Source organism: Suricata suricatta, chromosome 10 (assembly GCF_006229205.1).
Source record: "Suricata suricatta isolate VVHF042 chromosome 10, meerkat_22Aug2017_6uvM2_HiC, whole genome shotgun sequence".
Lineage (NCBI taxonomy): Eukaryota > Metazoa > Chordata > Mammalia > Carnivora > Herpestidae > Suricata > Suricata suricatta.
Window position 1 is genome coordinate 9,210,298 of NC_043709.1, and position 19,184 is coordinate 9,229,481.

Below are 19,184 nucleotides of genomic sequence, written 5' to 3' on the forward strand. Positions count from 1 at the left end.
TGTGCTGGTAGCTTCTTTGTGCATCTTGCCTAGACAATTAAAAATATTTCCTCCCTTGCCCCTTACATTTCTAAACCGAATCAATTGGCTACCATTAGAATAACGTAAGACTCTTCATCCCACCCCCACTCAGCCAAGTGAGGGGAGAGGGAAGGTACCTGAGTCTGTTTCTTGTTACTCAGCATCAGTGCTTGTTTTGGGCCCCTTTGTTTGCTGCCTTGTAAAAATCTAAAGGAGGGGGAAAACCCACCAAAATGGCAGAACGCTGACCAAGGTCCTACAAGATCCTGGAAAGTGAAGGCTTCTACCTCATAGACAGGGGTGCAATTTTCAGCTGAGTCACCAGGCCTTTTTTCACTTCCTGTCCAGCGATGGCCTCTTAAATGTTCCCTTCAGGTAAGTTCTTCAGTTCCCATAGTTTTATGATAGTCGTCCTCAGGAAACCACTATTCCCTTTCCACTGGGATATTTTTAATTTTTCCTTTTTTTTCCGTTTAAACTACACACTGTTAAACTAAAAGTATTGAATTTATTTTGTTTTGTTTTTTAACAGAAGCTTTGATATCAGCTGCAGATCACTCAGTACATGGCCGAGGCAAAGCTACATTGGCCCGAAGCAGCTCTAGATGAGCCTGTTGGCTAGTCTCAGCCCCTCCCAGTTAGTGATTGGAGACTCAGGCCATGTCATAGGGTTTGTCAGACAAAAAGCTGCTACCCCGGGCAGCTGGCCAAAACCTTAACGTTTCGACCTCTTACCCTGCTACAGCATCTCCTCTAAAGGCAGCAAGATCATATTGTGGCAGTGCGCACATAAGCTCAGGGCAGGCCTGACTGGAGAAAACCAGATTCCGCGCTTGCTCTTTTGTGCCCTCAGCCACCTCTATGTGTATACACGCAGGACACCTTTCTAGGGTGAAGAACTCGCGCCATGTCTCCCCTATTGAACCCTTCCAGAAATACTCCCAAGTAAAAGTTTCCAGAACCGTTGACTCCAGGCCCCAGTGCTTTCTGCCTGGAAAGCACACCTCTGTGCCTCCGGTGCAGTAATTCAGCTTGATCTGCTGCCCCCGGTCCTGCGCCGTGGGACCGACTCCGGAGCGTTCCGGTAGCTCTGAAGACGGGGTCCTGGGGCGTAACTCCCCGTCCCTTCACCCAGCAGCCACCCTGGCCCTGTCCATTTTTGTTTTTCCTTTGTTGCATCCACGACCCTAGCCGGAGACTCACGCTGCCCCCTGTGATAACTGCCTTCTCGTCTTTCTGGTGTGATTTCAGGACTTTAGGGGTCAGTAAAGACTGAGGAGCCTTTACCGTAATAAGAAACAGACCTAATGCCCCTTTTCTTCACAGCCCCTTTAACAACAGCTGAATTTTTTTTTTTTCCTAATCATCTCCCCTTTCCCCTGAAATTGATCCAGTCTGGGCAATAGATGCAGTCTGACCCTTTGGATGTAACTTACATTTTTTTATTAATTATTTTTTTCTACAATCACCCCAATTATCCTTGGGGGAGGCGTTGGAGGACCTGAAATTTTTACCCGAACCCAGGTTCTCCGGCGCTTGGCAACCAAATGGGGCTACAGAGAAGCATCTAAGCCAGTTCACAGAGCGAGCGTGTGTGGGGACTTCTCACTGCCACGGACCCTTGATGCATGCTCCCCGCGCTCCAGTGGTCCCGTGTCAGAAGGCGGAGTTTTCGAAAGGAGGCCGCCAAAAATAAAAGGCAAAGAGACGGGATCGGCTGCAGCGGTTTCCCAAAGGAGGAGGGAGTGTGCATCGGTCTGGTAACAAACAGAGAATGTTTTTTAATTATTTATATCACAAAAATCTGTGTTTTATCTAGGATATTTTCTGAATATTCTTTGTAAAATGCAGATTTTTTTTCCACAAAACATTAGGATTCTTTGTTATATTAGAGTTGTTTGTTTAAGTAGGTAAAAATCTACATTTAGCTGGAAGCATTACACTAACATTTACATACTTTAAGCATTAGGAGGTTATTCAACCCAATTCCCAGCAGTGGCTAGAACATTAAACTTGTCTCAAGGTTTCATGGTTTTTCCCACCCTCTTTGGCTATTTAATTTCCCAGGTTATGTAGACAATCTTTGATGATTGAAGCAAGTACCGAGTTGAAATAACCTTGAGTTGAGCAAAAAAAAAAAACAAACCTCATTTGGCAGAGCTGGGCTTGGTAGCACAGTGAAATTTTAGTGTAATGTGCTCTTGTGGTAATTGAATGGGGAAAGATAATTTGGATATTTCTACAAAGGAAAGTAGGTGTGTGCTTTGGCTCTGATCAGTTTTTTAAATAATGAGAGCAAAATTTTTTTAATCTTATTTTGATTAATTCTCCTTGGAAATGTAGTAATAAAGTATATGAAGTTTCTTTTTTCATTTTGCTCTGTGACTGGTTTAAAGGTAAGTTTGTTATATTACTGCTAGATTTTGCCAGGCTTCTCCCAACAGAGTAGAAGTAATTTGACCTTGTAGCTTATCGGTGGTCCCACTGTCTTCTACATTTCTAGTTTTGAAAAGGAGCTGGAATTCGATACAACTCCTGCCCAGTATGGTGGTTAAAATCAAGCAGAGGCAAGAGTCTGGGTGGTTGAATGGGATTTCATTAGGATTTCACAGCTCAGAAAGCTTCCTATGCATGTCCCAAGACTCACTGATCCTCTTTTACTCTGTTGGGATGAGTCTTTTTTTGTTCCTGTGCAGGGTGGTTACTAACTTGATCTTCTTTCCTCTTGCTGTCATCTGCATTCGTGCTTCCCACCTGTTGTTGGCATGTCCTTTACCTTCTCTTTCCCTGCCACATCAACCTACACACTGACTCCTCGTTGGCCCTGAAGATGTGGAAGATGTCAAGTTTGTGATCAACTATGACTATCCAAACAGCTCCGAGGATTATGTGCACCGCATTGGCCGGACGGCCCGCAGCACCAACAAGGGCACCGCCTACACCTTCTTCACCCCAGGGAACCTGAAGCAGGCCCGGGAGCTGATCAAAGTGCTGGAAGAGGCCAATCAGGCTATCAATCCGAAACTGATGCAGCTGGTGGACCACAGAGGAGGCGGCGGAGGAGGGGGTAAGGGTAAGTCCTGGAGTTTTCCAGGTACTGCCAAGGTATCTTTCTGGGTTCATTGTGCCTTTGTTTTTGTTTTTAAAGTCCTATGAAGGCTTTTAAGTGTGTTACTTAATAACAGAGAACAGTGATTAATAGATTATCGCGATCTTTTCTAAGTAAGACCAGGTGAATGATGGGGTGTGGTCGTCCTCCCAGCAGTGTGGTATTTCCACAGACAGTGATGTAAAACTGACCATTGTGTTCAGAATTAAGCTAAATTACGGTTATTTTTAATGCCTTCAAAAGCTTTAGTATATTAGGTTTTCAGTTTTTCATGTGGAGAGAGCAGTAGTTGTGTACCATCTTGTGGCAGTAGAAACAGGCGTAGTTAATGGATCTAAAAATTGGATTAGTTCCAGGACACCTGGGCGACGCAGTCAGATCCCAACTCTTGATCTCAGCTCAGGTCTTGATCTCAGGGTCAGGAGTCAAGCTCCTCCTCGGGCTCTTTGCTGGGCATGAAGCCTACTTTAGAAAACATGGGATAGTTGCAAAATACGAACTGCCATTTCAGTATAATAGTGTCCCAGGCTTACTGCATGCTACAGCTCTATGTCCGAATTACCTGAGAAGGTTTTTGGTTTTCACTTGTGAGTGGGCTTGGAATTGAGCCTCGGAACTTAAAGTTTGTAAGAGAAGTTTACGCGGCCAGGCCCACAGAGCAGCACGCAAGGCTGGCGTGCACGTAGACGGCCCTGTAGGGCCAGGCCGGCTCAGCTGCTCCACTTTTTATTTCTGATCTATGGTAAGTCGCCTCAACCTCTTTACCCTTGTTGCTGCATTTGTAAGATGCTATTTCTTGGTAATCCTCAAAGAAAGGGACTTACAGTGGCGAGAAGTTGAATGTCTTTTCATGTTTACCCATCTTTTGAAAATGTTAAAGAATCGAGTTATGGATAGGTTTTAAAGTAACTGATTTTGGAGGCTAGCTGGGTAAAGGTCAGAGCAAGAAAGAATGTGGACTACTTTTGTATGTGGTAGAATTGTCGACACGTGTCTGTGTTTGGATTGTTTTTCTGGCATTAAAAATTCCTCGTGTCCTCCCATCAGGAGGTCGTTCTCGATACCGGACCACGTCTTCTGCCAACAATCCAAATCTGATGTATCAGGATGAGTGTGACCGGAGGCTTCGAGGAGTCAAGGATGGTGGCCGGAGAGACTCTGCGAGCTATCGGGATCGTAGTGAAACCGATAGAGCTGGTTATGCTAACGGCAGTGGCTATGGAAGTCCAAATTCTGCCTTTGGAGCACAGGCAGGCCAATACACCTATGGTCAAGGCACCTACGGGGCGGCTGCTTATGGCACCAGTGGCTATACCGCCCAAGAATATGGCGCTGGCACTTACGGGGCTGGTAGCACCACCTCAACCGGGAGAAGTTCACAGAGCTCTAGCCAGCAGTTTAGTGGGATAGGCCGGTCTGGGCAGCAGCCACAGCCACTGATGTCACAACAGTTTGCACAGCCTCCAGGAGCTACCAATATGATAGGTTACATGGGGCAGACTGCCTATCAATACCCACCCCCTCCTCCCCCCCCTCCTCCTTCACGTAAATGAAGCCACTTGAGTGGTAGTGACTTGCGCAGACTTAACTACATTTAAAGGAACGCTGTCTTTCCCTTTTATTTCTCTCCCCCTTTTCTTTCTTTTTCTTTTTTATTTTTCCCCCAACCATTGTGATTTGTCTTTCATGCAGATTAGTTAGAATTCACTGCCAGGTTTCTTCTGTCCGCCAAAATGATCCAGTCTGAAATAACAGATTTTGTAAAAAACCTATAGAGCCGACTGGAAGAGATTTTTTTTTCCCTCCAACTTCTTGCATGTTGAGGATACTTGAGCTATTTTTCATCTTAAAAGAAAAAGTAAGGTATTAGGCCCTTTGGCGGGAGCCCATTTTTGTTGTCCTGAATTGGGGAATGGGGGAGGGAGGGTAGAGGGTTGAATTCTGCAGAAGAAGGTGGCATCTGTGCTTTAGACACGCTCTCGTTACTGGGTTAGAAAACCAAGAGGGGATTCCCTGCACATTTTCTGTAATACTTTTTAATGTTCCTTGGGCCTGATGAGTTTTTAAGATGGTGCATTGCCATTGTCATTTTGGCTGATTGCTTGTTAAGTGCATTTGACAGTTAAAAAAAAGTTCCTAATTAGTTTTGTCTCCCTTATATTCTGCCTTGCCCCTTCCCAATTGCTAAAAAATAACCATTTTAGTCAGGTTAGACATTGAATTGCTGAGTCTGAGTTTCTTAAGTGTATCTTTTAAATTAAAAACCCCAAGTGTTTATCGAAATGGTTAAATGTAACATCTCGGCATCTGGCTGGACGCTGCCTATTTTTCTTCCCCACATAACCAGGGACCATCTGTGAAATTCATTTTCCAACTAGGTAGCTGCTCTGGGCAGAATGAATATAAACATGTCACTGAAAATTTATTAACCAGTTAAATAATTTAGCCAGTTATGTACGCGTTAACCTGCAGTGTAAAATCCACCTTTAAGTATAAACAGAATTTACCCAGTGGCAAAGTTTGTTTCTAAACTCCATATCTATAAAGCTAGAATAAAAGCAACTCTTTGCCAGCTACTCCACCCTTTCGGCCAAATTCTCTTGAATAAAGAACCTTCGGGGTCTGTTAAGAAAGAACTCTTGATTCTCTTCATACTCTTCTCTGCAGTGCTTTGTTGTAACAGCTCGGGTGCGCATTTTCCTCGGCATCCTTTTGCACTCAGCTTTTTACAGGTAGGTAGTGCTTAAGAGAAGTTACGGAGGACTAAAGCCTAAGTCCTTTCACTTTTCCTCCTTCTGAAGGTAGGTGAGTTTGGCCCCTTCATAGTGACACCGTTTACCCGAGACTTCCTGTGGCACGTGGGCCTAGGAAGAGCTCGGCTCTTGTGTTCACCGTTAACAGGACAGGGAAACCAGACAGCCCCAGAAGCCTCATCCGTATCCAGTGTTGGACTTTTAATTTTTTGGGTGCTCTTGGTGTGGTTCATTAACGATGCAGTTCAAGGGGGAAGGCTCCTCTGCGTCCTTCAGCTAAGGCCGAGGGTGCTTGCTGGTTTGTAATACCTAAGTACTTGAGGTTCTTTTGTTTTTCTTGTTAAAATTCTTCGGGGAGAGAGAAGGGATGGTTTCTGAGGGGTTCTGGAAAGTATGGTTGAATGTGCAACATACAGGTAGGTTGTCAGCCTAAGCTGAAATATGTGCATGTAAGAACTTTGACATGTCCCCCGCAACCCCCCCTGCGCTTTCTTCTTCCTTTACTTCTCTTTTTTTTCCCCGCTTCTTAGAGAGTTGAGGCCAAGGGAGGATGGATGGTAGGCACAGGAAAACTTGGGCAGAACTGCTCTGTGCTTTCAAACCAAAGTGCCCCCCGCCACGGAAGATTTCTGTCTGAGCACTGACTGTCTCTGCGTCAGAATTGTGATTATTTTTAAACAACAGGTGCCACCATAAGGGGTGTCCTGTTCACTCTCCTGCAGGTCTAAAGCGTCCCGTTGTGGGAAAGGGCTCTGGGCCAGCAAGTGGCATTTGGTCTGCTGCTTGCTTCCCTTTTCCCCACCAGGGGTGTTGTGGTCATAAAGTCAAAATAACCGCATATCCCAAATTGCAAAAGCTCTTGTGGCTTGAGCGCAGCCGAAATCTAGCCGAGTTTTTCCTACACGGCTTTAGAGAACTCTTCTGCCTCTGCGTCTGTCTCCCGTAGCGTAGGCTCTGCCTTTGCTTCAGAACCTGAGCAGAAGAGGCCGCCTGTGAGGCCAGATCCTGCGGCCATGGTTGAAACTTATTTAGGGGAAGGATTTCACTATTAAGCTGTGGGGCTGCTTCTCCCCAGTTCCTCCCTGACTATTCATTGCGTGGACTTCTCTCGTCTAAAAGGTTGGTGGCTTTTGCTTGGGATCAGTGCTCTCTATTCATGTCCTTGCTGGTCTCTGAACACATTCCTGTTGCATTAAGACTTGAAAGATTTGTAGATGTGTGATGTCCAGGCACAGGATGCTAAGAGCTATGTTACTATTCTTAGTTTGTAAATTGTCCTTTTGATACCATCTTGTTTTCTTTTGTAGGTATAAATAAAACACTGTTGACAATAAGGTGTGAGCTTTTTATTGCTTAAAAATTCTGACTACAGTCGTGATAGTTTACAGTTTTTATTTGCTTCAAGACCAAGATTGGGTAATAATCTTAGCACCTAAAAACATGGAAGGGGGGGTGGGATTGAGTGGTCTTACTGGAAAGATCTGAGTCCCAGAAAGGCGTCGGCATTGGTTTCCTCATTGACAAAATGGCCCTCGTGGTGGTGCCCCCCTGGGTTGTTAGCTGGACTTCAGTACTCCGTGCGGAGCTGCCCCGGTGAGACCGGTGACTCCTGCCGGCGCCCGGAGTGCATTTCTCGGCTTCCTTCCGTGGCTTCTGAAGGCGGGTTGGAAGTGTCACTGCCTCCACTTGTCTCCGATGGGGAAAGGGAGCCTCACCACGGCAGCATGCTTTCCTTGAAGTCTGAGCTCTTGGGCCATTTGTCTTTGACACGGGGGGGGGGGGGGGGGGGGGGGGGGGGGGGGGGGGGGGGGGGGGGGGGGGGGGGGGGGGGGGGGGGGGGGGGGGGGGGGGGACGTCTTGCCAGGTGGGACTGGCTGTTCCCCAGTGGGCGGCTCTTGCTAGCGCCCTGGAGAGCAGTTGGCTGTCTGCCCCACATCCGGGTTAAGCACCTAAGATTTCTTGATGTCCTGTGGACATGAGGCACCATGCTTCTCTAATTTGCCTGGGGTTGTTTTTTTTTTTTTTTTTTAATCACTGCTATAATTTAAGGGACAGATTGGGGAGAACGTCTTCTAGGTACAATGATCAGTGCTCGGCTGAAGTGTCCCCACTAAGCATTTTTCTAACATTTGGCCCGAGTCCTGTAGAAGTCCAGAAGACCGTTCCAAATCGTTTGTTGTGTGTGCTTGTTAACATGTAGAACCATCTGTGGGGCCCTCAAATTGGCATTGGAAGGCTTAACTTCTTTCCTTTAAGGACTAGAAGAAAACGGAGACATTAGATAACTCCCTTTTAACTACATAATCTTAGCATTGCTGCTGCCCAGTTCACACCCCCAGTGACCTCGACCCCACCCCCACCCCCGGTACTGATCCCACTTGGGCCAGCCGTAAATGTAGTGGGCCTCTACTTCCGTTTCACATCTGTCCAGGTCCTCTCCACTCAGGATTGCCCACCCGCTGGTGACTTGAACAGCCGCCCCCACCCCATAACTGGTCTCTCTGCTTCTGGCTGCCTTCCACTCTGCACAGCAGCTGCCAGTCCTGCAGATGAGCCCTCCAGTGGCTGCCCTGCACAGTCCGTGCGATGCACACCCATTCCCCTCTGCCTCTCCAGGTGTGTAGATTTTGAACACACTAGCCTTTTCATCCTTTATCACACCTAGCTGGTTCCTGCCTTAGGGCTCCTACACAAGCTATTCTCTGGAATGTTCCTTGTACATTTTTCTAAGTACTCTGTCCAGTGTTCTCTCATAGCTATTATCTCTGCATACCATGTGTGTACGGCACATGTCCTGTCTTCCTGGTCTATCCTTTTTCTCATGGTGCTTGCTTCCCAAAAATACATGTTCGTCTCTTCCCATTGAAACAAAAGCACCATGGGGGGCAGAGACTTGTGTCCACATGTTCACTTCCCATTGCCCTCAGATACTGAGTGGGTAGCACCTGCCCGCGCCAGCAACTCTGCTGTGGCTGGCTGAGCACCCACCTTTGGTCACATACAAGTAGAAGAAGTCACAGTAGAAGATGGTTTGTACCACTCCAGACACCACCGCAATTTGGTCATAGAAGTTCTCAGTCTGGTACCGCCTGATCCAGTTGGCCAGGTAGAGTGCCCGGTACAGCCCGAGAAAGAACAGGTAGTGAGTGGTGATGGTCTCCGCCTCCCCGGTTTTACTGATCATGAAGAGCTGCGGCAGGATGGCCACGGACTCCAGGTAGATGGAGAAAGTCCAGAGGATCTGAGCCAACGAGAGAAGTGGCCAGAGGAGGCTGGTCAGGACCGAGAAGGGGCCCATCTCTTCCAAAGAAGGTAATTACTGAAGTGTTTATGGGCGGAAGACAGTGAAACAAAAAGTTCCCGAAATACCCATTCCACCCTTTTTCTCTGTAAATACAAAATATTTTTTAAAGTTTCAAGTAAACTTTTTTCACATCACATGAACATTTCTTTAGAACATAAGTTTTAATTGTAGCAGAACTTTATAAGCTCGCCTCCCTGGAGGCCATAGTTTCTCAGAATGCACTGGCATCAGAAGAGCCTCATGTTTGCTGCCGCACAGATTTCCTGGCCCACAGCCCAGGCTTCCTGCGTTCCGCCCTCTGTGCTCTGGCACCCACCTTTCAGACAGAAGGCCTCGGTAACTGTAAGGGGTGCTGTGACGCCTGCCTTGTTTGTCTACAGGACTGTTTGGATGCGCCCATTTTCAAATGGAGTAGTGTGAATAGTTTATTACCCGCTTTCTAAACTTGTAACAACGTGTGAGTAATGGTCACGGTTGTACCAAAACGCCAGCCCAGATACTACAAAGACCCAGAGGGAAGGATGTTCGGGAACATGTTTACCCTTAGGAGTTAGTACCCTCGGTCCCTTCCCTTACCTCCAAGGGAGTGAAACTGTAGTTCTCAAGGAAGGACAGACCAATGACAGGGACCAGAAGAAATTCCAGGCGGAACGTGTCATTCTCACTGTCAAATGTCTTCCGAAATTTCCCGTAGATCATGTACACTGTGACATAGGCACAGAGGAGAAAAACCACCTGACAAGGGAAAGAGACACACAAGAATCCATAAAAAGTCATTTTTCCAGCCTATTTGCTGGGCTTCCAAGCCACCTTGAGTTGGCACCAACCTAACTTAAGGGCCAATGGGGGAAGAAGGGAAATGTGTTTGCACTTTCTCTGGAGGCCTTGCCCTTGATTCTGAAGCTAATGACCCTTTTGTGAAGTAACTCCATGCTTCTCATTAGGACCACTGGCTCGAACCATGTGAGGACTCAACGGTGCGTAGGCATCTCCAGGCAGGGGAGGGGGTTGGTGTCTGTAGGGGGACTTAGCAGTGACATTCTAGGGCTCTTAAATGTCAGATTCCTACATCTGCATCAGTGACCTGTGGGCATTCTTCCACTAGGACTAACGTCCTTTGAATCAGCTGGTCCTTGCTCTTGCAGAAAAGCGCTCTCTCTCTTTAAAAAATTTTTTTAATATTTACTTTTGAGAGAGCACGAGTGGGAGAGGGGCAGAGAGAGACGGAGACACAGCATCGAAGCAGGCTCCGGGGCTCTGAGCTGTCAGCACAGAGCCCGACGTGGGTCTTGAACTCACAAGCTGTGAGATCATGACCTGAACTGAAGTCGGACGCTCAGCTAACTGAGCCACCCCCATCTCTCTTTTTTTAAATCTCTATTTTTGAGGGAGAGAGCATGAGGGGGCTGTGTAGAGGGTCCAAAGCAGGGAGATTAGGGGCTCAAATGCATGAACCATGAGATCATGACCTGAGCTGAAGTTAGACATTTTCAGTTAAGTTTATTTTTATTTATTTTGAGAGAGAGAGAGAGAGAGCGAGGGAGAGAGTGAGCGTGAGCAAGTAGAGGAGGGGCAGAGAGAGGGAGTCAGAATCCCAAGCAGGCTCCACGCTGTCAGTGCAGAGCCCAGTGCGGGGGCTCCAACTCCCGGAACCGTGAGGTCATGACCTGAGCCGAAGTCAAGAGACGGACACTTTGAGCCTCCCAGGCACCCCAGAAAAGCTCTCTCTAATTACAGTAGCTGTCCTCCAGCATGTGATTTTATGGTTTGGCCTCTAACCTAGGCCGGAGGTTCTGAAATTTGTGCATCAGAATCACACAAATAGCTACCATCTCCTCCGCCCCCCGCCCGCCCCCAGGGTTACTGATTTAGTAGGTCTGAGTAGGCCTGAGGACTTGCATTTCTAGCAAGTTCCTATGTGATGCTGATGCTGCTGGTCCAGGAACTCAATGGCCTAGAGAACTCCTATTTGTACTTCAAAACTCAGTTTCTCACCAGAATGAGGCAAATCTACTTTGTGTCGCCATGGCTGCATGGGAACACCTACGCCACCTGCTGTGCCGCCCGTAATCACATGCTCTGTAAACGACTGTGTACCAGTCTGTCTCTCCCATTTTCCGTAAGAGGGTCCTGACTGTCCTGTCCACCTCTGAACACCCAGCCCCTAACTCAGGGCCCAGGACAAAACATCCCGGTAGGACCCAATGCATCAGTGAAGCGGTGACCACTTTCTCACCTCACAAACGCAGAAACCAGCCTCTATGAAGGTCCTACAACTCTTCCGGCCGCGCCAGCGCCTGGGTCTCCAGTCCCTCCCAGGACAGCTCAAGTCCGACCCTCAGGCAGAGACACGAACTAAATAGGCGGCGGTTGCTATTTCTGTGGTGACTTCAGGACCTCAGCCTGAAGTTCACGCAGTTCAACACCCCACAGGTGACAACATGCTCCGTTCCAGCAAGATGCCTGGGATCCCAAAATCCCATCTCATACGGGGGAGAAAGTCTCTTCTGGGTGCTAGGCGCTTTACATATATGATCTCATCCAGTCTTCACAGGGCCCTGCGAGATCCGCAGAATTCCCCATCTTGCAGCCTGCCTTCCCTAAAAACGCAACTATTAGTGACCCGGGGGACTCAGTAAGTTACGCATCCAACGCTTGATTTCGGCTCAGGCCATGATCTCCTGGTTCATGAAACTGAGCCCTGCATCGGGCTCTGTGATGACAGCGTGGAGCCTGCTTGGGATGTTCTGTCCCCCTCCCTGTCCCTCCCCTGCTTGTGCCTGCTTGCTCTCTCAGAAATTAACAAAAATTTTAAAAAACGTAACTATTAGATGATGTGCCCAACTAAAAACTACATTTCTCAGCCTCCTTTGTAGATAAGGATGGTCAGTAACATGCAGTCACCGGGTAGAATTTGGGGAAAGCTCTTTACAAAGGGCTTACCCAGATGGCAGGTGCCCTATTTATTGCTCTTTCTTCCTTTCCTCCTCCTTCCTGCCTAGAATGTGATGTGATGGTAGGAGCCCTAGAGGCCATTTGGTGACCCTGAGGCAACCTTGAGGCTAGATGCCACCTTAGGACTTGCTACATAATTTGCAGGGCCCTTTAAAAATTAAGAATTTCAAGGGGCACCTGGGTGGCTCTGTCGGTTGAGCATCCAACTTCGGCTCCAGTCATGATCTCACAGTTTGTAGGTTCAAGCCCCGCATCAGGCTCTGTGCTGACAGCTAGCCCAGAGCCTGGAGCCTGTCTTCAGATTCTGTCTCCCTCTTTCTGCCCCTCCCCTATTCATGCTCTGTCTCTCAGTAATAAATATAAATGTTTAAAAAAATTTAAGAATTTCAAGATGGCAACAGCAAAGCACTAAACCAAGTGTTGGGTTCTTCTGAGCAACTGTATGTGGCACACGCTTGAGTCCAGGTCACACTAAAGACGGTGGAGCAGAAAGTCAGAAGGAGCCAGGCGCGCCTGGGTGGCTCTGTCAGCGTCCGGCTCTTGATTTTGGCTCAGGTCATGATCTCACAATTCATGAGTTCTAGTCCTATGTCGAGCTCCACGCTGACAAGCCTGCTGGGGATTCTCTCCCCCCACGCCCCCTGCTGCTTTGCTCTCTTTAAAAAAACAAAAGGAGCTGCCATTGCAGGCCTGGACGCCCCACCTCCAGATTCCATGTTATTAGTAAAGTAAAAATAAGCCTTTATCTTATCAAAATAACTCTTACTTTAAGACTTTACCAGCATCCACGCTGTAATCTTCCCCTTCACTGACTCTGAAACCTGGGCTCCTTCCACTAACCCACTGTTGCCTTAAAGAGCCCAGATGGCTGGGGGAGATGCTCCTGGCTGGCTCGGTGGGCGGAGCATGTGACTCTCGACCTTGGGGTTGTGAGTTCAAGCCCCACGTTGGGTGTGGAGCTGAAAAAAGCTGGGATGGCTGATTTTAAACAGCTCACCCTAACAACCTCTAACGGCTGTGGCCCAGAGCCTATGACACCAGAATAGAACCGAGACCCGCTCGGTTTCCCCTTTGAAACAGGACCATGCTTCCAAGAGATAGTTTCCCATCACAAAATTAAGTCCCAATGTTTGCCTGTGCCATCTGCCCTCCCCCAGCCCTCAGGTGGCATCTGCCCTCCCCCCACCCCTGGGATGGCAGCCCTCGGCCGGCCGCAGAGCACCCTCCGGTCCTCCGAATACACCAAGCTTGATCCTGCCTGGGCAGTCTCTGCACCGGGTGTTCCTTCTGCTTGGAATCCTCATCCTCTAATTGTCCTGGGGCTCGTTCTTGTGTCACACAGACCTTGGCTTACATGTCACCCCTTCAGAGAGGCCCCTCCTGGTCACACTCCCTGAACAGCTACCTATTTGTTCTCTATCACGTAACCCAGGTTTTAAAAACATTTTTTTATTTAAAAAAAAATTTTTATGTCTTTTATTTATTTTTGAGAGACAGAGAGAGACAGCATGAGTAGAGGAGGGTCAGAGAGAGAGGGAGACACAGAACCTGAAGACAGGCTCCAGGCTCTGAGCCAGCTGTCAGCACAGAGCCCGACGCGGGACTCGAACCCACGAACTATGAGATCATGACCTGAGCCGAAGCCGGCCGCTTAACCGACTGAGCCACCCAGGCGCCCCAAAAACTTTTTTTTTTAATAATAATGAAAGGAAACATCACCCTGTTTTAATATCTGCATAACCTCACCCCGAGCCAAAGCTTTTCTGGCTGTTTTATTATCTGTCTCCCCAGTTAGAATGCAGGTTCCATGAGAATAGGAGTCTCCCGGGCCTTCTTCAAGTCCTTGGCTCACAGTAGATGCTCAATAAATACTTGTCAAATGGATATCGGAGGAATAACCTCTCTGAAAGCTCAGGGAACCATATTTGATGTTTTGCTCATTTTTTAACCGTTATAATAGCTAACCTTGATCAAATATTTAATGTGCAACGGCTCATGTGTATCTGCGTTTACTGCCTCCTTTCCTGGTGAGGACGGACTGCTCTGAGGTGAGCACTAGCATGATCTGCATTCTGAAGATCAGATGCCCGGGGGCCCAGGGCCTCGTTGAAGCGCACGTCCCCTGGCGGCTACCACCACGGTCAGGATTCCCACCCGGGTCTGCCTGGCCCCACAGCCCGTGTTCCCATGTGCAGGGGCTCAGCGGGCCCCGCCCCACGGTCGCCCCCACCTCTCACCTTCATGACTGTGTTGTAGACGGAGATGAAGTTGGTGAAGAGGTCCAGGTACCTGGTGGTGAAGACGAGAGCAAAAAGGATCTGGCTCTTCCCAGAGATGCCTGTGGCCAGATGAGAAGACGAGAAAATGAGACAGAGACTCCGAGGCGCCCCCGACACGCAAGAAGCCCAGTGCCTGCGGAGAGCCTGGGGGGGGGGGGGGCTCGGTGGGTCCGACTCTTTTTTTTAATTTTTTCTTATGTTTTTATTTATTTTTGAGAGAGAGAGACAGCGCGAGCAGAGGAGGGTCAGAGAGAGAGAGAGACACAGAATCTGAGGCAGGCTCCAGGCTCTGAGCTGTCAGCACAGAGCCTGACATGGGGCTCGAACCCATGAACCGTGAGATCATGACCTGAGCTGAAGCCAGCCGCTTAACCGACGGAGCCCCCCAGGCACCCCTCAGTGGGTCCAACTCTTGATCTCAGCTCAGGTCTCCATCTCAGGGATCATGGTGCCCCTGCGTGTGCCTGCCCGGATTCCGGCTCTGCAGGGCGTGTGGGTAGTAGGGGAGGGGCGGCAAGGGGGGGTCCGGACTTCTCTGCACTCCACCCTCACACTTCCACTGAGTCCCCAAAGTTCTGCCTTTTGGACAGCCACTCACTGACGTCACAGGGAGTTGACCCACCCGGGAGACCGGAGCGGGCAGAGGAAGCAGCTGGGACCGGGGGGCGGGGCATTCTCTCTTATTTTCCAAATTGTAAAGGTTCAAGATGCTTTATTTTTTAGTGATAAAAGTAATGTCTATCTTTGTAAAACAAACAAGCAGATAATACAGAGATAGAAATAAAAAAGCAGCAGCCACCTGAACCTCCAAGACTCTGAGCGTCCTTCCAGATCTTGGTGTTCACACAACACACACACGGGGCCACATCGAGGTGCCAAAACTGGGGTCACACCTTCATGCTCTCTCCTCACCTGCTCTGGCCTCTGTCTTTTTTTTTTCCCACTTTTCATTTTGAATTGATTTTAGATTCGCAGAAGAATCGTCAAGACAGCACAGGTTGGTGCCCACATACCCTTCGCCCAGCTTCCTACCGAGCAGATGTCTGGCTGGCTCGCAGAACCTTTACCAAAATGAAGACATCCACGTGGCTGTCGCACTGCTGACCCAGCGCCAGGCTTTACTCGGGTTTCACCCGGTTTCCCACTGCCACCCTTCTTCTGTTCCACCAGCCAACCCAGGAATCCACGCTGCCCTTGGCGGTCACGTTCCTTGCTCTCCCTCCGGCCGCTCCTGCTGCGTCATGGAGGCGGGTCCAGGGCAGGGCAAGTCCGGACACCTGACCAAACCACTCCCATCGGCGATGCCCGTGTTCCTGATCCAAATGTCAGCTCAGCCAGCCTCCCCAGGGCCGGCTGAGGACTGTGTCTGCTCAGAACCACATCCTTCCCCTGGCTCTGGCGACCGTCCACACTGCTAGCTCGCCGCCTCTGGCCGCTCCCGTCCTCACCGCATAGTCGCTGAGGGCTCTCCGGGCTTCTCCCTGCCCCTGTGCTACTTCAGGGGTGCCCCGGCTCTGGACTCTTCTCTGAGTTCTGACCTCTGTATTCCTGCCTCACAAGACCCACCATCCCCCTCGAGCTCCGCCTCCTGTCTCCCCTCCAGGCATGCCACCACGGTCCCCTCGCCCTCCCTCACGGATCCCACCGGTTTCCCCAAGTCCTTCTCAGCTGCCACCCCCCCCCCCACTCCACTCACCAACCAATGGGCTATTTTTAAAATAAAATTCCACTTAAAGCCCTTACGTGACCCCCAAATGCCCTTTAAGATAGAGACTCACGTCTTCCTCGGGGCTCCTGAGGTCCCGCACAGGCCGTTCCCGTCGCCTCCCTGGCCCCATATCTTGTCACTGTCCCCCTTGGTCCCTCTCTCCAGGCACGATGATAACATGTGGATTTTACATGTAATGGAATGACTGGGGCACCAAGGAGTGACATCACCTGGTTAAGGGTCTGCTTCCTTTTTTTTTTTTTAACATTTATTTATTTTTGAGAGACAGAGACAGATCATGAGCAGGGGAGGGGCAGAGAGAGAAGGACACACAGAATCGGAAGCAGGTTCCAGGCTCTGAGCTGTCAGCACTGAGCCCAACGCGGGGCTCAAACCCAGGAACTGTGAGATCATGACCTGGGCCAAAGTCGGACGCTCAACTGACTGAGCCCCCCAGGCGCCCCAGGGTCTGCTTCCCTTATACGCCTGAACTGTGCCTTGTCTAGTCCTCTGGTTGCTGGACGCTTTGGGGAAGGAGACCACTGCCCCCGAACATTCTGGGGGGGGGGGCACCGGGTCCCCATGCTGGCTTTCCTGCCAGTACGGCCAGCCCTAGCCCCTCACTCCTCACCTGTGGCATGAGCCCCCTCGCACACATGGGACAGCGCTGACGTGAGGCCTAAGTAGGATTCAGTGAGAATGCGAGTGCCTCCTTGGGGGACTGGGACTTGGACTTGAGGCCGTGGAGCCTGTGGCCACCCTGTCTCACTGAGCCCTCACGGAGGCCTCTCTGGAGAGGCCATTTAGGAGGGTCCAGGAGGCGACCCTGGTGGGGGACACTGCCTACGCCCTCCACACATGGCCTTCCTCCCCGCCTCCCCTCTCTGCGTCCGCAGCCTGCCGGGTTCCTGGGCTTCACTCACACCTTCGTGGGAGCCTGGGAGTCAGTCCTGAGCACAAAGGTTTTCACACTCTTTTGAAAGCAATGAAAAATGTCCACCGCCGGAAGCCGTGCCCAGAGACCGGGGACAAGGGAGGGAATGGGAACAGGTACCTGGCCAGAGTCCCTCTGGGGTCCACTGAGCACACAGCAGCCCTCCCTCCATTCAACAGGTGGTGAAACTGAGGCCTGAGATCATGCAATGAGTTAGTGGCTGGGTGAGATCTAAGCCCAGCCCCCTACCTTCAGGGTTGGTTGGTGAGGGTCACACCAGGCTCGGGGCCAGACGGGGCTGGCGTCCAGGCGCCTCACCTCCTCAGATCGCAGCCAGGCCTGTGCCAACCCCCCCTTTACACACACACACACACACACACACACACAGGCTGCACTGCCCTTTCCCCGTAGCACTTAGCGCCTCTAACGAACCCTAGCATTGACTTGGTGGCTATGACTGTTGCTTGCTGGCGGCCTCCCACTGCGAGAAAGTCCCCTCCGCCAGGCCCCGGAGTCCCAAATTGTTGGTGTTCGTGGGTCCAGGGAGCCCAGGGCTGGGCGGGGCAGAGTGGGGTGGGGAACAGCGCCCCCTCTCCGTCACGGTGGCTCCTCCTGCCTCAGGACCTCCATGGAAGTAGAGGGCCAGGTTCAAGCTAGATACCCCCCTCACCGGAGCCCCTCTCAGGGGAACCCCAAGTGGGAACTCCAGGGGCCCAGAGCGCCCATCTCTCCAGAGACTGAAAATCAGAATGGCCTGCAGGTTCAGAACCGCTCCCTCTTGCACAGCTTTCCGAGTGACCCGCTTCAGGTCCCTCGCCCTCCCCTCCCCTGCTCCCCACACTTCTGGGGCTCCCCAGTCCTGACTCCCTAGCCTGACCGACAAGGCGCTTTCACATTTGGATCCCCCCCAAATCGGACTGCTAGCTCTCGCTGGGACAATCCCTGCGGGCTCCACACAGCACATCCTTCCTGGGGACGCCTGCCCATCCTCCAGGACCGGGCACAGAGCTGCTCCCTCCACGAACACGCCAGGGGTCTGCTCTCCGCCTCCTCGGGCCCCCCCTCCACCTGCACTCCTCTGTCTCCTGTCACCCCAGTGCCAAGCACAGGGTGGGCATCTCCAGGACACCAGGGGACAAAGATGGCTGCGGGAGGCCTGAGCAGCCTTTTGATGCCCTCGGTGTTTGGCCACCACCAGGCCCGCCCTGAAACTTCTCCAACTCCCCCCCACCCCAAAAGGCAGCCAGACTGGCTGGGCAAAAGAAGGACTTTTCCTGCCTTCCCTGGGCTTCTGCTCAGGGGCAGCTCCGTGTTCAACAGGGCCCAGCCTGGTGTCCCTCCTGCCACATCACAGCCCCGTGAGCCTCACACAGGCAGAGGAGGAAGGGGCAGTGGAGAGTGGTAGGGGAAGGAAAGAGGAGACCCAGAGAATTGGAGGCCAGTTTTATTTGCAGTCCTCCCCCCGCCGCCCCTGCCGCCCCCAAACTTCCGATCCCACTCCGGGCCTGAGTGAGGGTACAGAGCGTGGCAGACGTCCAGCTCCTGCGGGGACTAGGGAAGCAAGAGGGTATCACCTCCTCCTCATCCTCCTCCTCTTCCCGCTGGCCTTGGCCATGCCGAGGCAGGGGTGGGGCAGGAGTAAATCAGCCTCCCTCCAGAACCTCCGAGGGCCCTCCTTCTTCGATAGGGCACACCTTTACATTTTCTTTGGAAGTCGCGCTGTGCAAGGACAGTTTCAAGCACCCCCAGGTCGAAGTCCCCAACCTGAATGGGAATTCAGGACCCCACCCCCACCCCACCCCACCCCCCAAGCCTTGCAGGCTGCCGGCCGGGCTGGGCCCAGGTGGCCCAGGCCCTCCCTGCCCCACCCCGTCTCCCACCTCCGCGCCGGGCGGGCGACCCTCACCCGAGCAGCACTTGGACCTCCAGATCTTCCCCAGGAGCAAGATCATGGCCAGGAGGTGGCTCAGGTCGCCGAGGATCCGGAACACGTTCATGGTTCCCCGGGCGGCCCCGCGCCGCGCGCAGCCAACTCCTGGGAAACTTTCTGGCGGGAGAGGCGGCTGCCACGTCCCCGGGCCGGGCTGTGCGTCCCCGCGCCCCGCGCCCCGCGCTCCCCGC

The 19,184-nt window shown here is 51.2% G+C and overlaps 2 protein-coding genes across 5 annotated transcripts in view; one reads left to right on the forward strand and one right to left on the reverse strand.

Annotated features, from left to right (window-relative positions):
* Positions 1-7,217, forward strand: part of DDX17 (DEAD-box helicase 17) — a 29,509-nt gene extending 22,292 nt beyond the window's left edge. The window contains exons 14-15 of the mRNA XM_029955411.1: positions 2,852-3,094; positions 4,178-7,217. Coding sequence (XP_029811271.1) covers positions 2,852-3,094; positions 4,178-4,683 — 749 coding nt within the window. The 3' untranslated portion in view covers positions 4,684-7,217. The remainder of the gene's footprint in view (positions 1-2,851; positions 3,095-4,177) is intronic.
* A 498-nt stretch (positions 7,218-7,715) lies between these two features.
* KDELR3 (KDEL endoplasmic reticulum protein retention receptor 3) overlaps positions 7,716-19,184 on the reverse strand; it is a 17,077-nt gene continuing 5,608 nt past the window's right edge. For all 4 annotated transcript variants that reach the window (XM_029955842.1, XM_029955839.1, XM_029955841.1 and 1 more), the window contains 5 exons: positions 18,970-19,110; positions 14,380-14,480; positions 9,764-9,922; positions 8,872-9,124; positions 7,716-8,141 (listed from right to left, as the gene is read on the reverse strand). In XM_029955842.1, the coding sequence (XP_029811702.1) occupies positions 8,101-8,141; positions 8,872-9,124; positions 9,764-9,922; positions 14,380-14,480; positions 18,970-19,060 (645 nt within the window). In that variant the 5' untranslated portion in view covers positions 19,061-19,110 and the 3' untranslated portion in view covers positions 7,716-8,100. The remainder of the gene's footprint in view (positions 8,142-8,871; positions 9,125-9,763; positions 9,923-14,379; positions 14,481-18,969; positions 19,111-19,184) is intronic.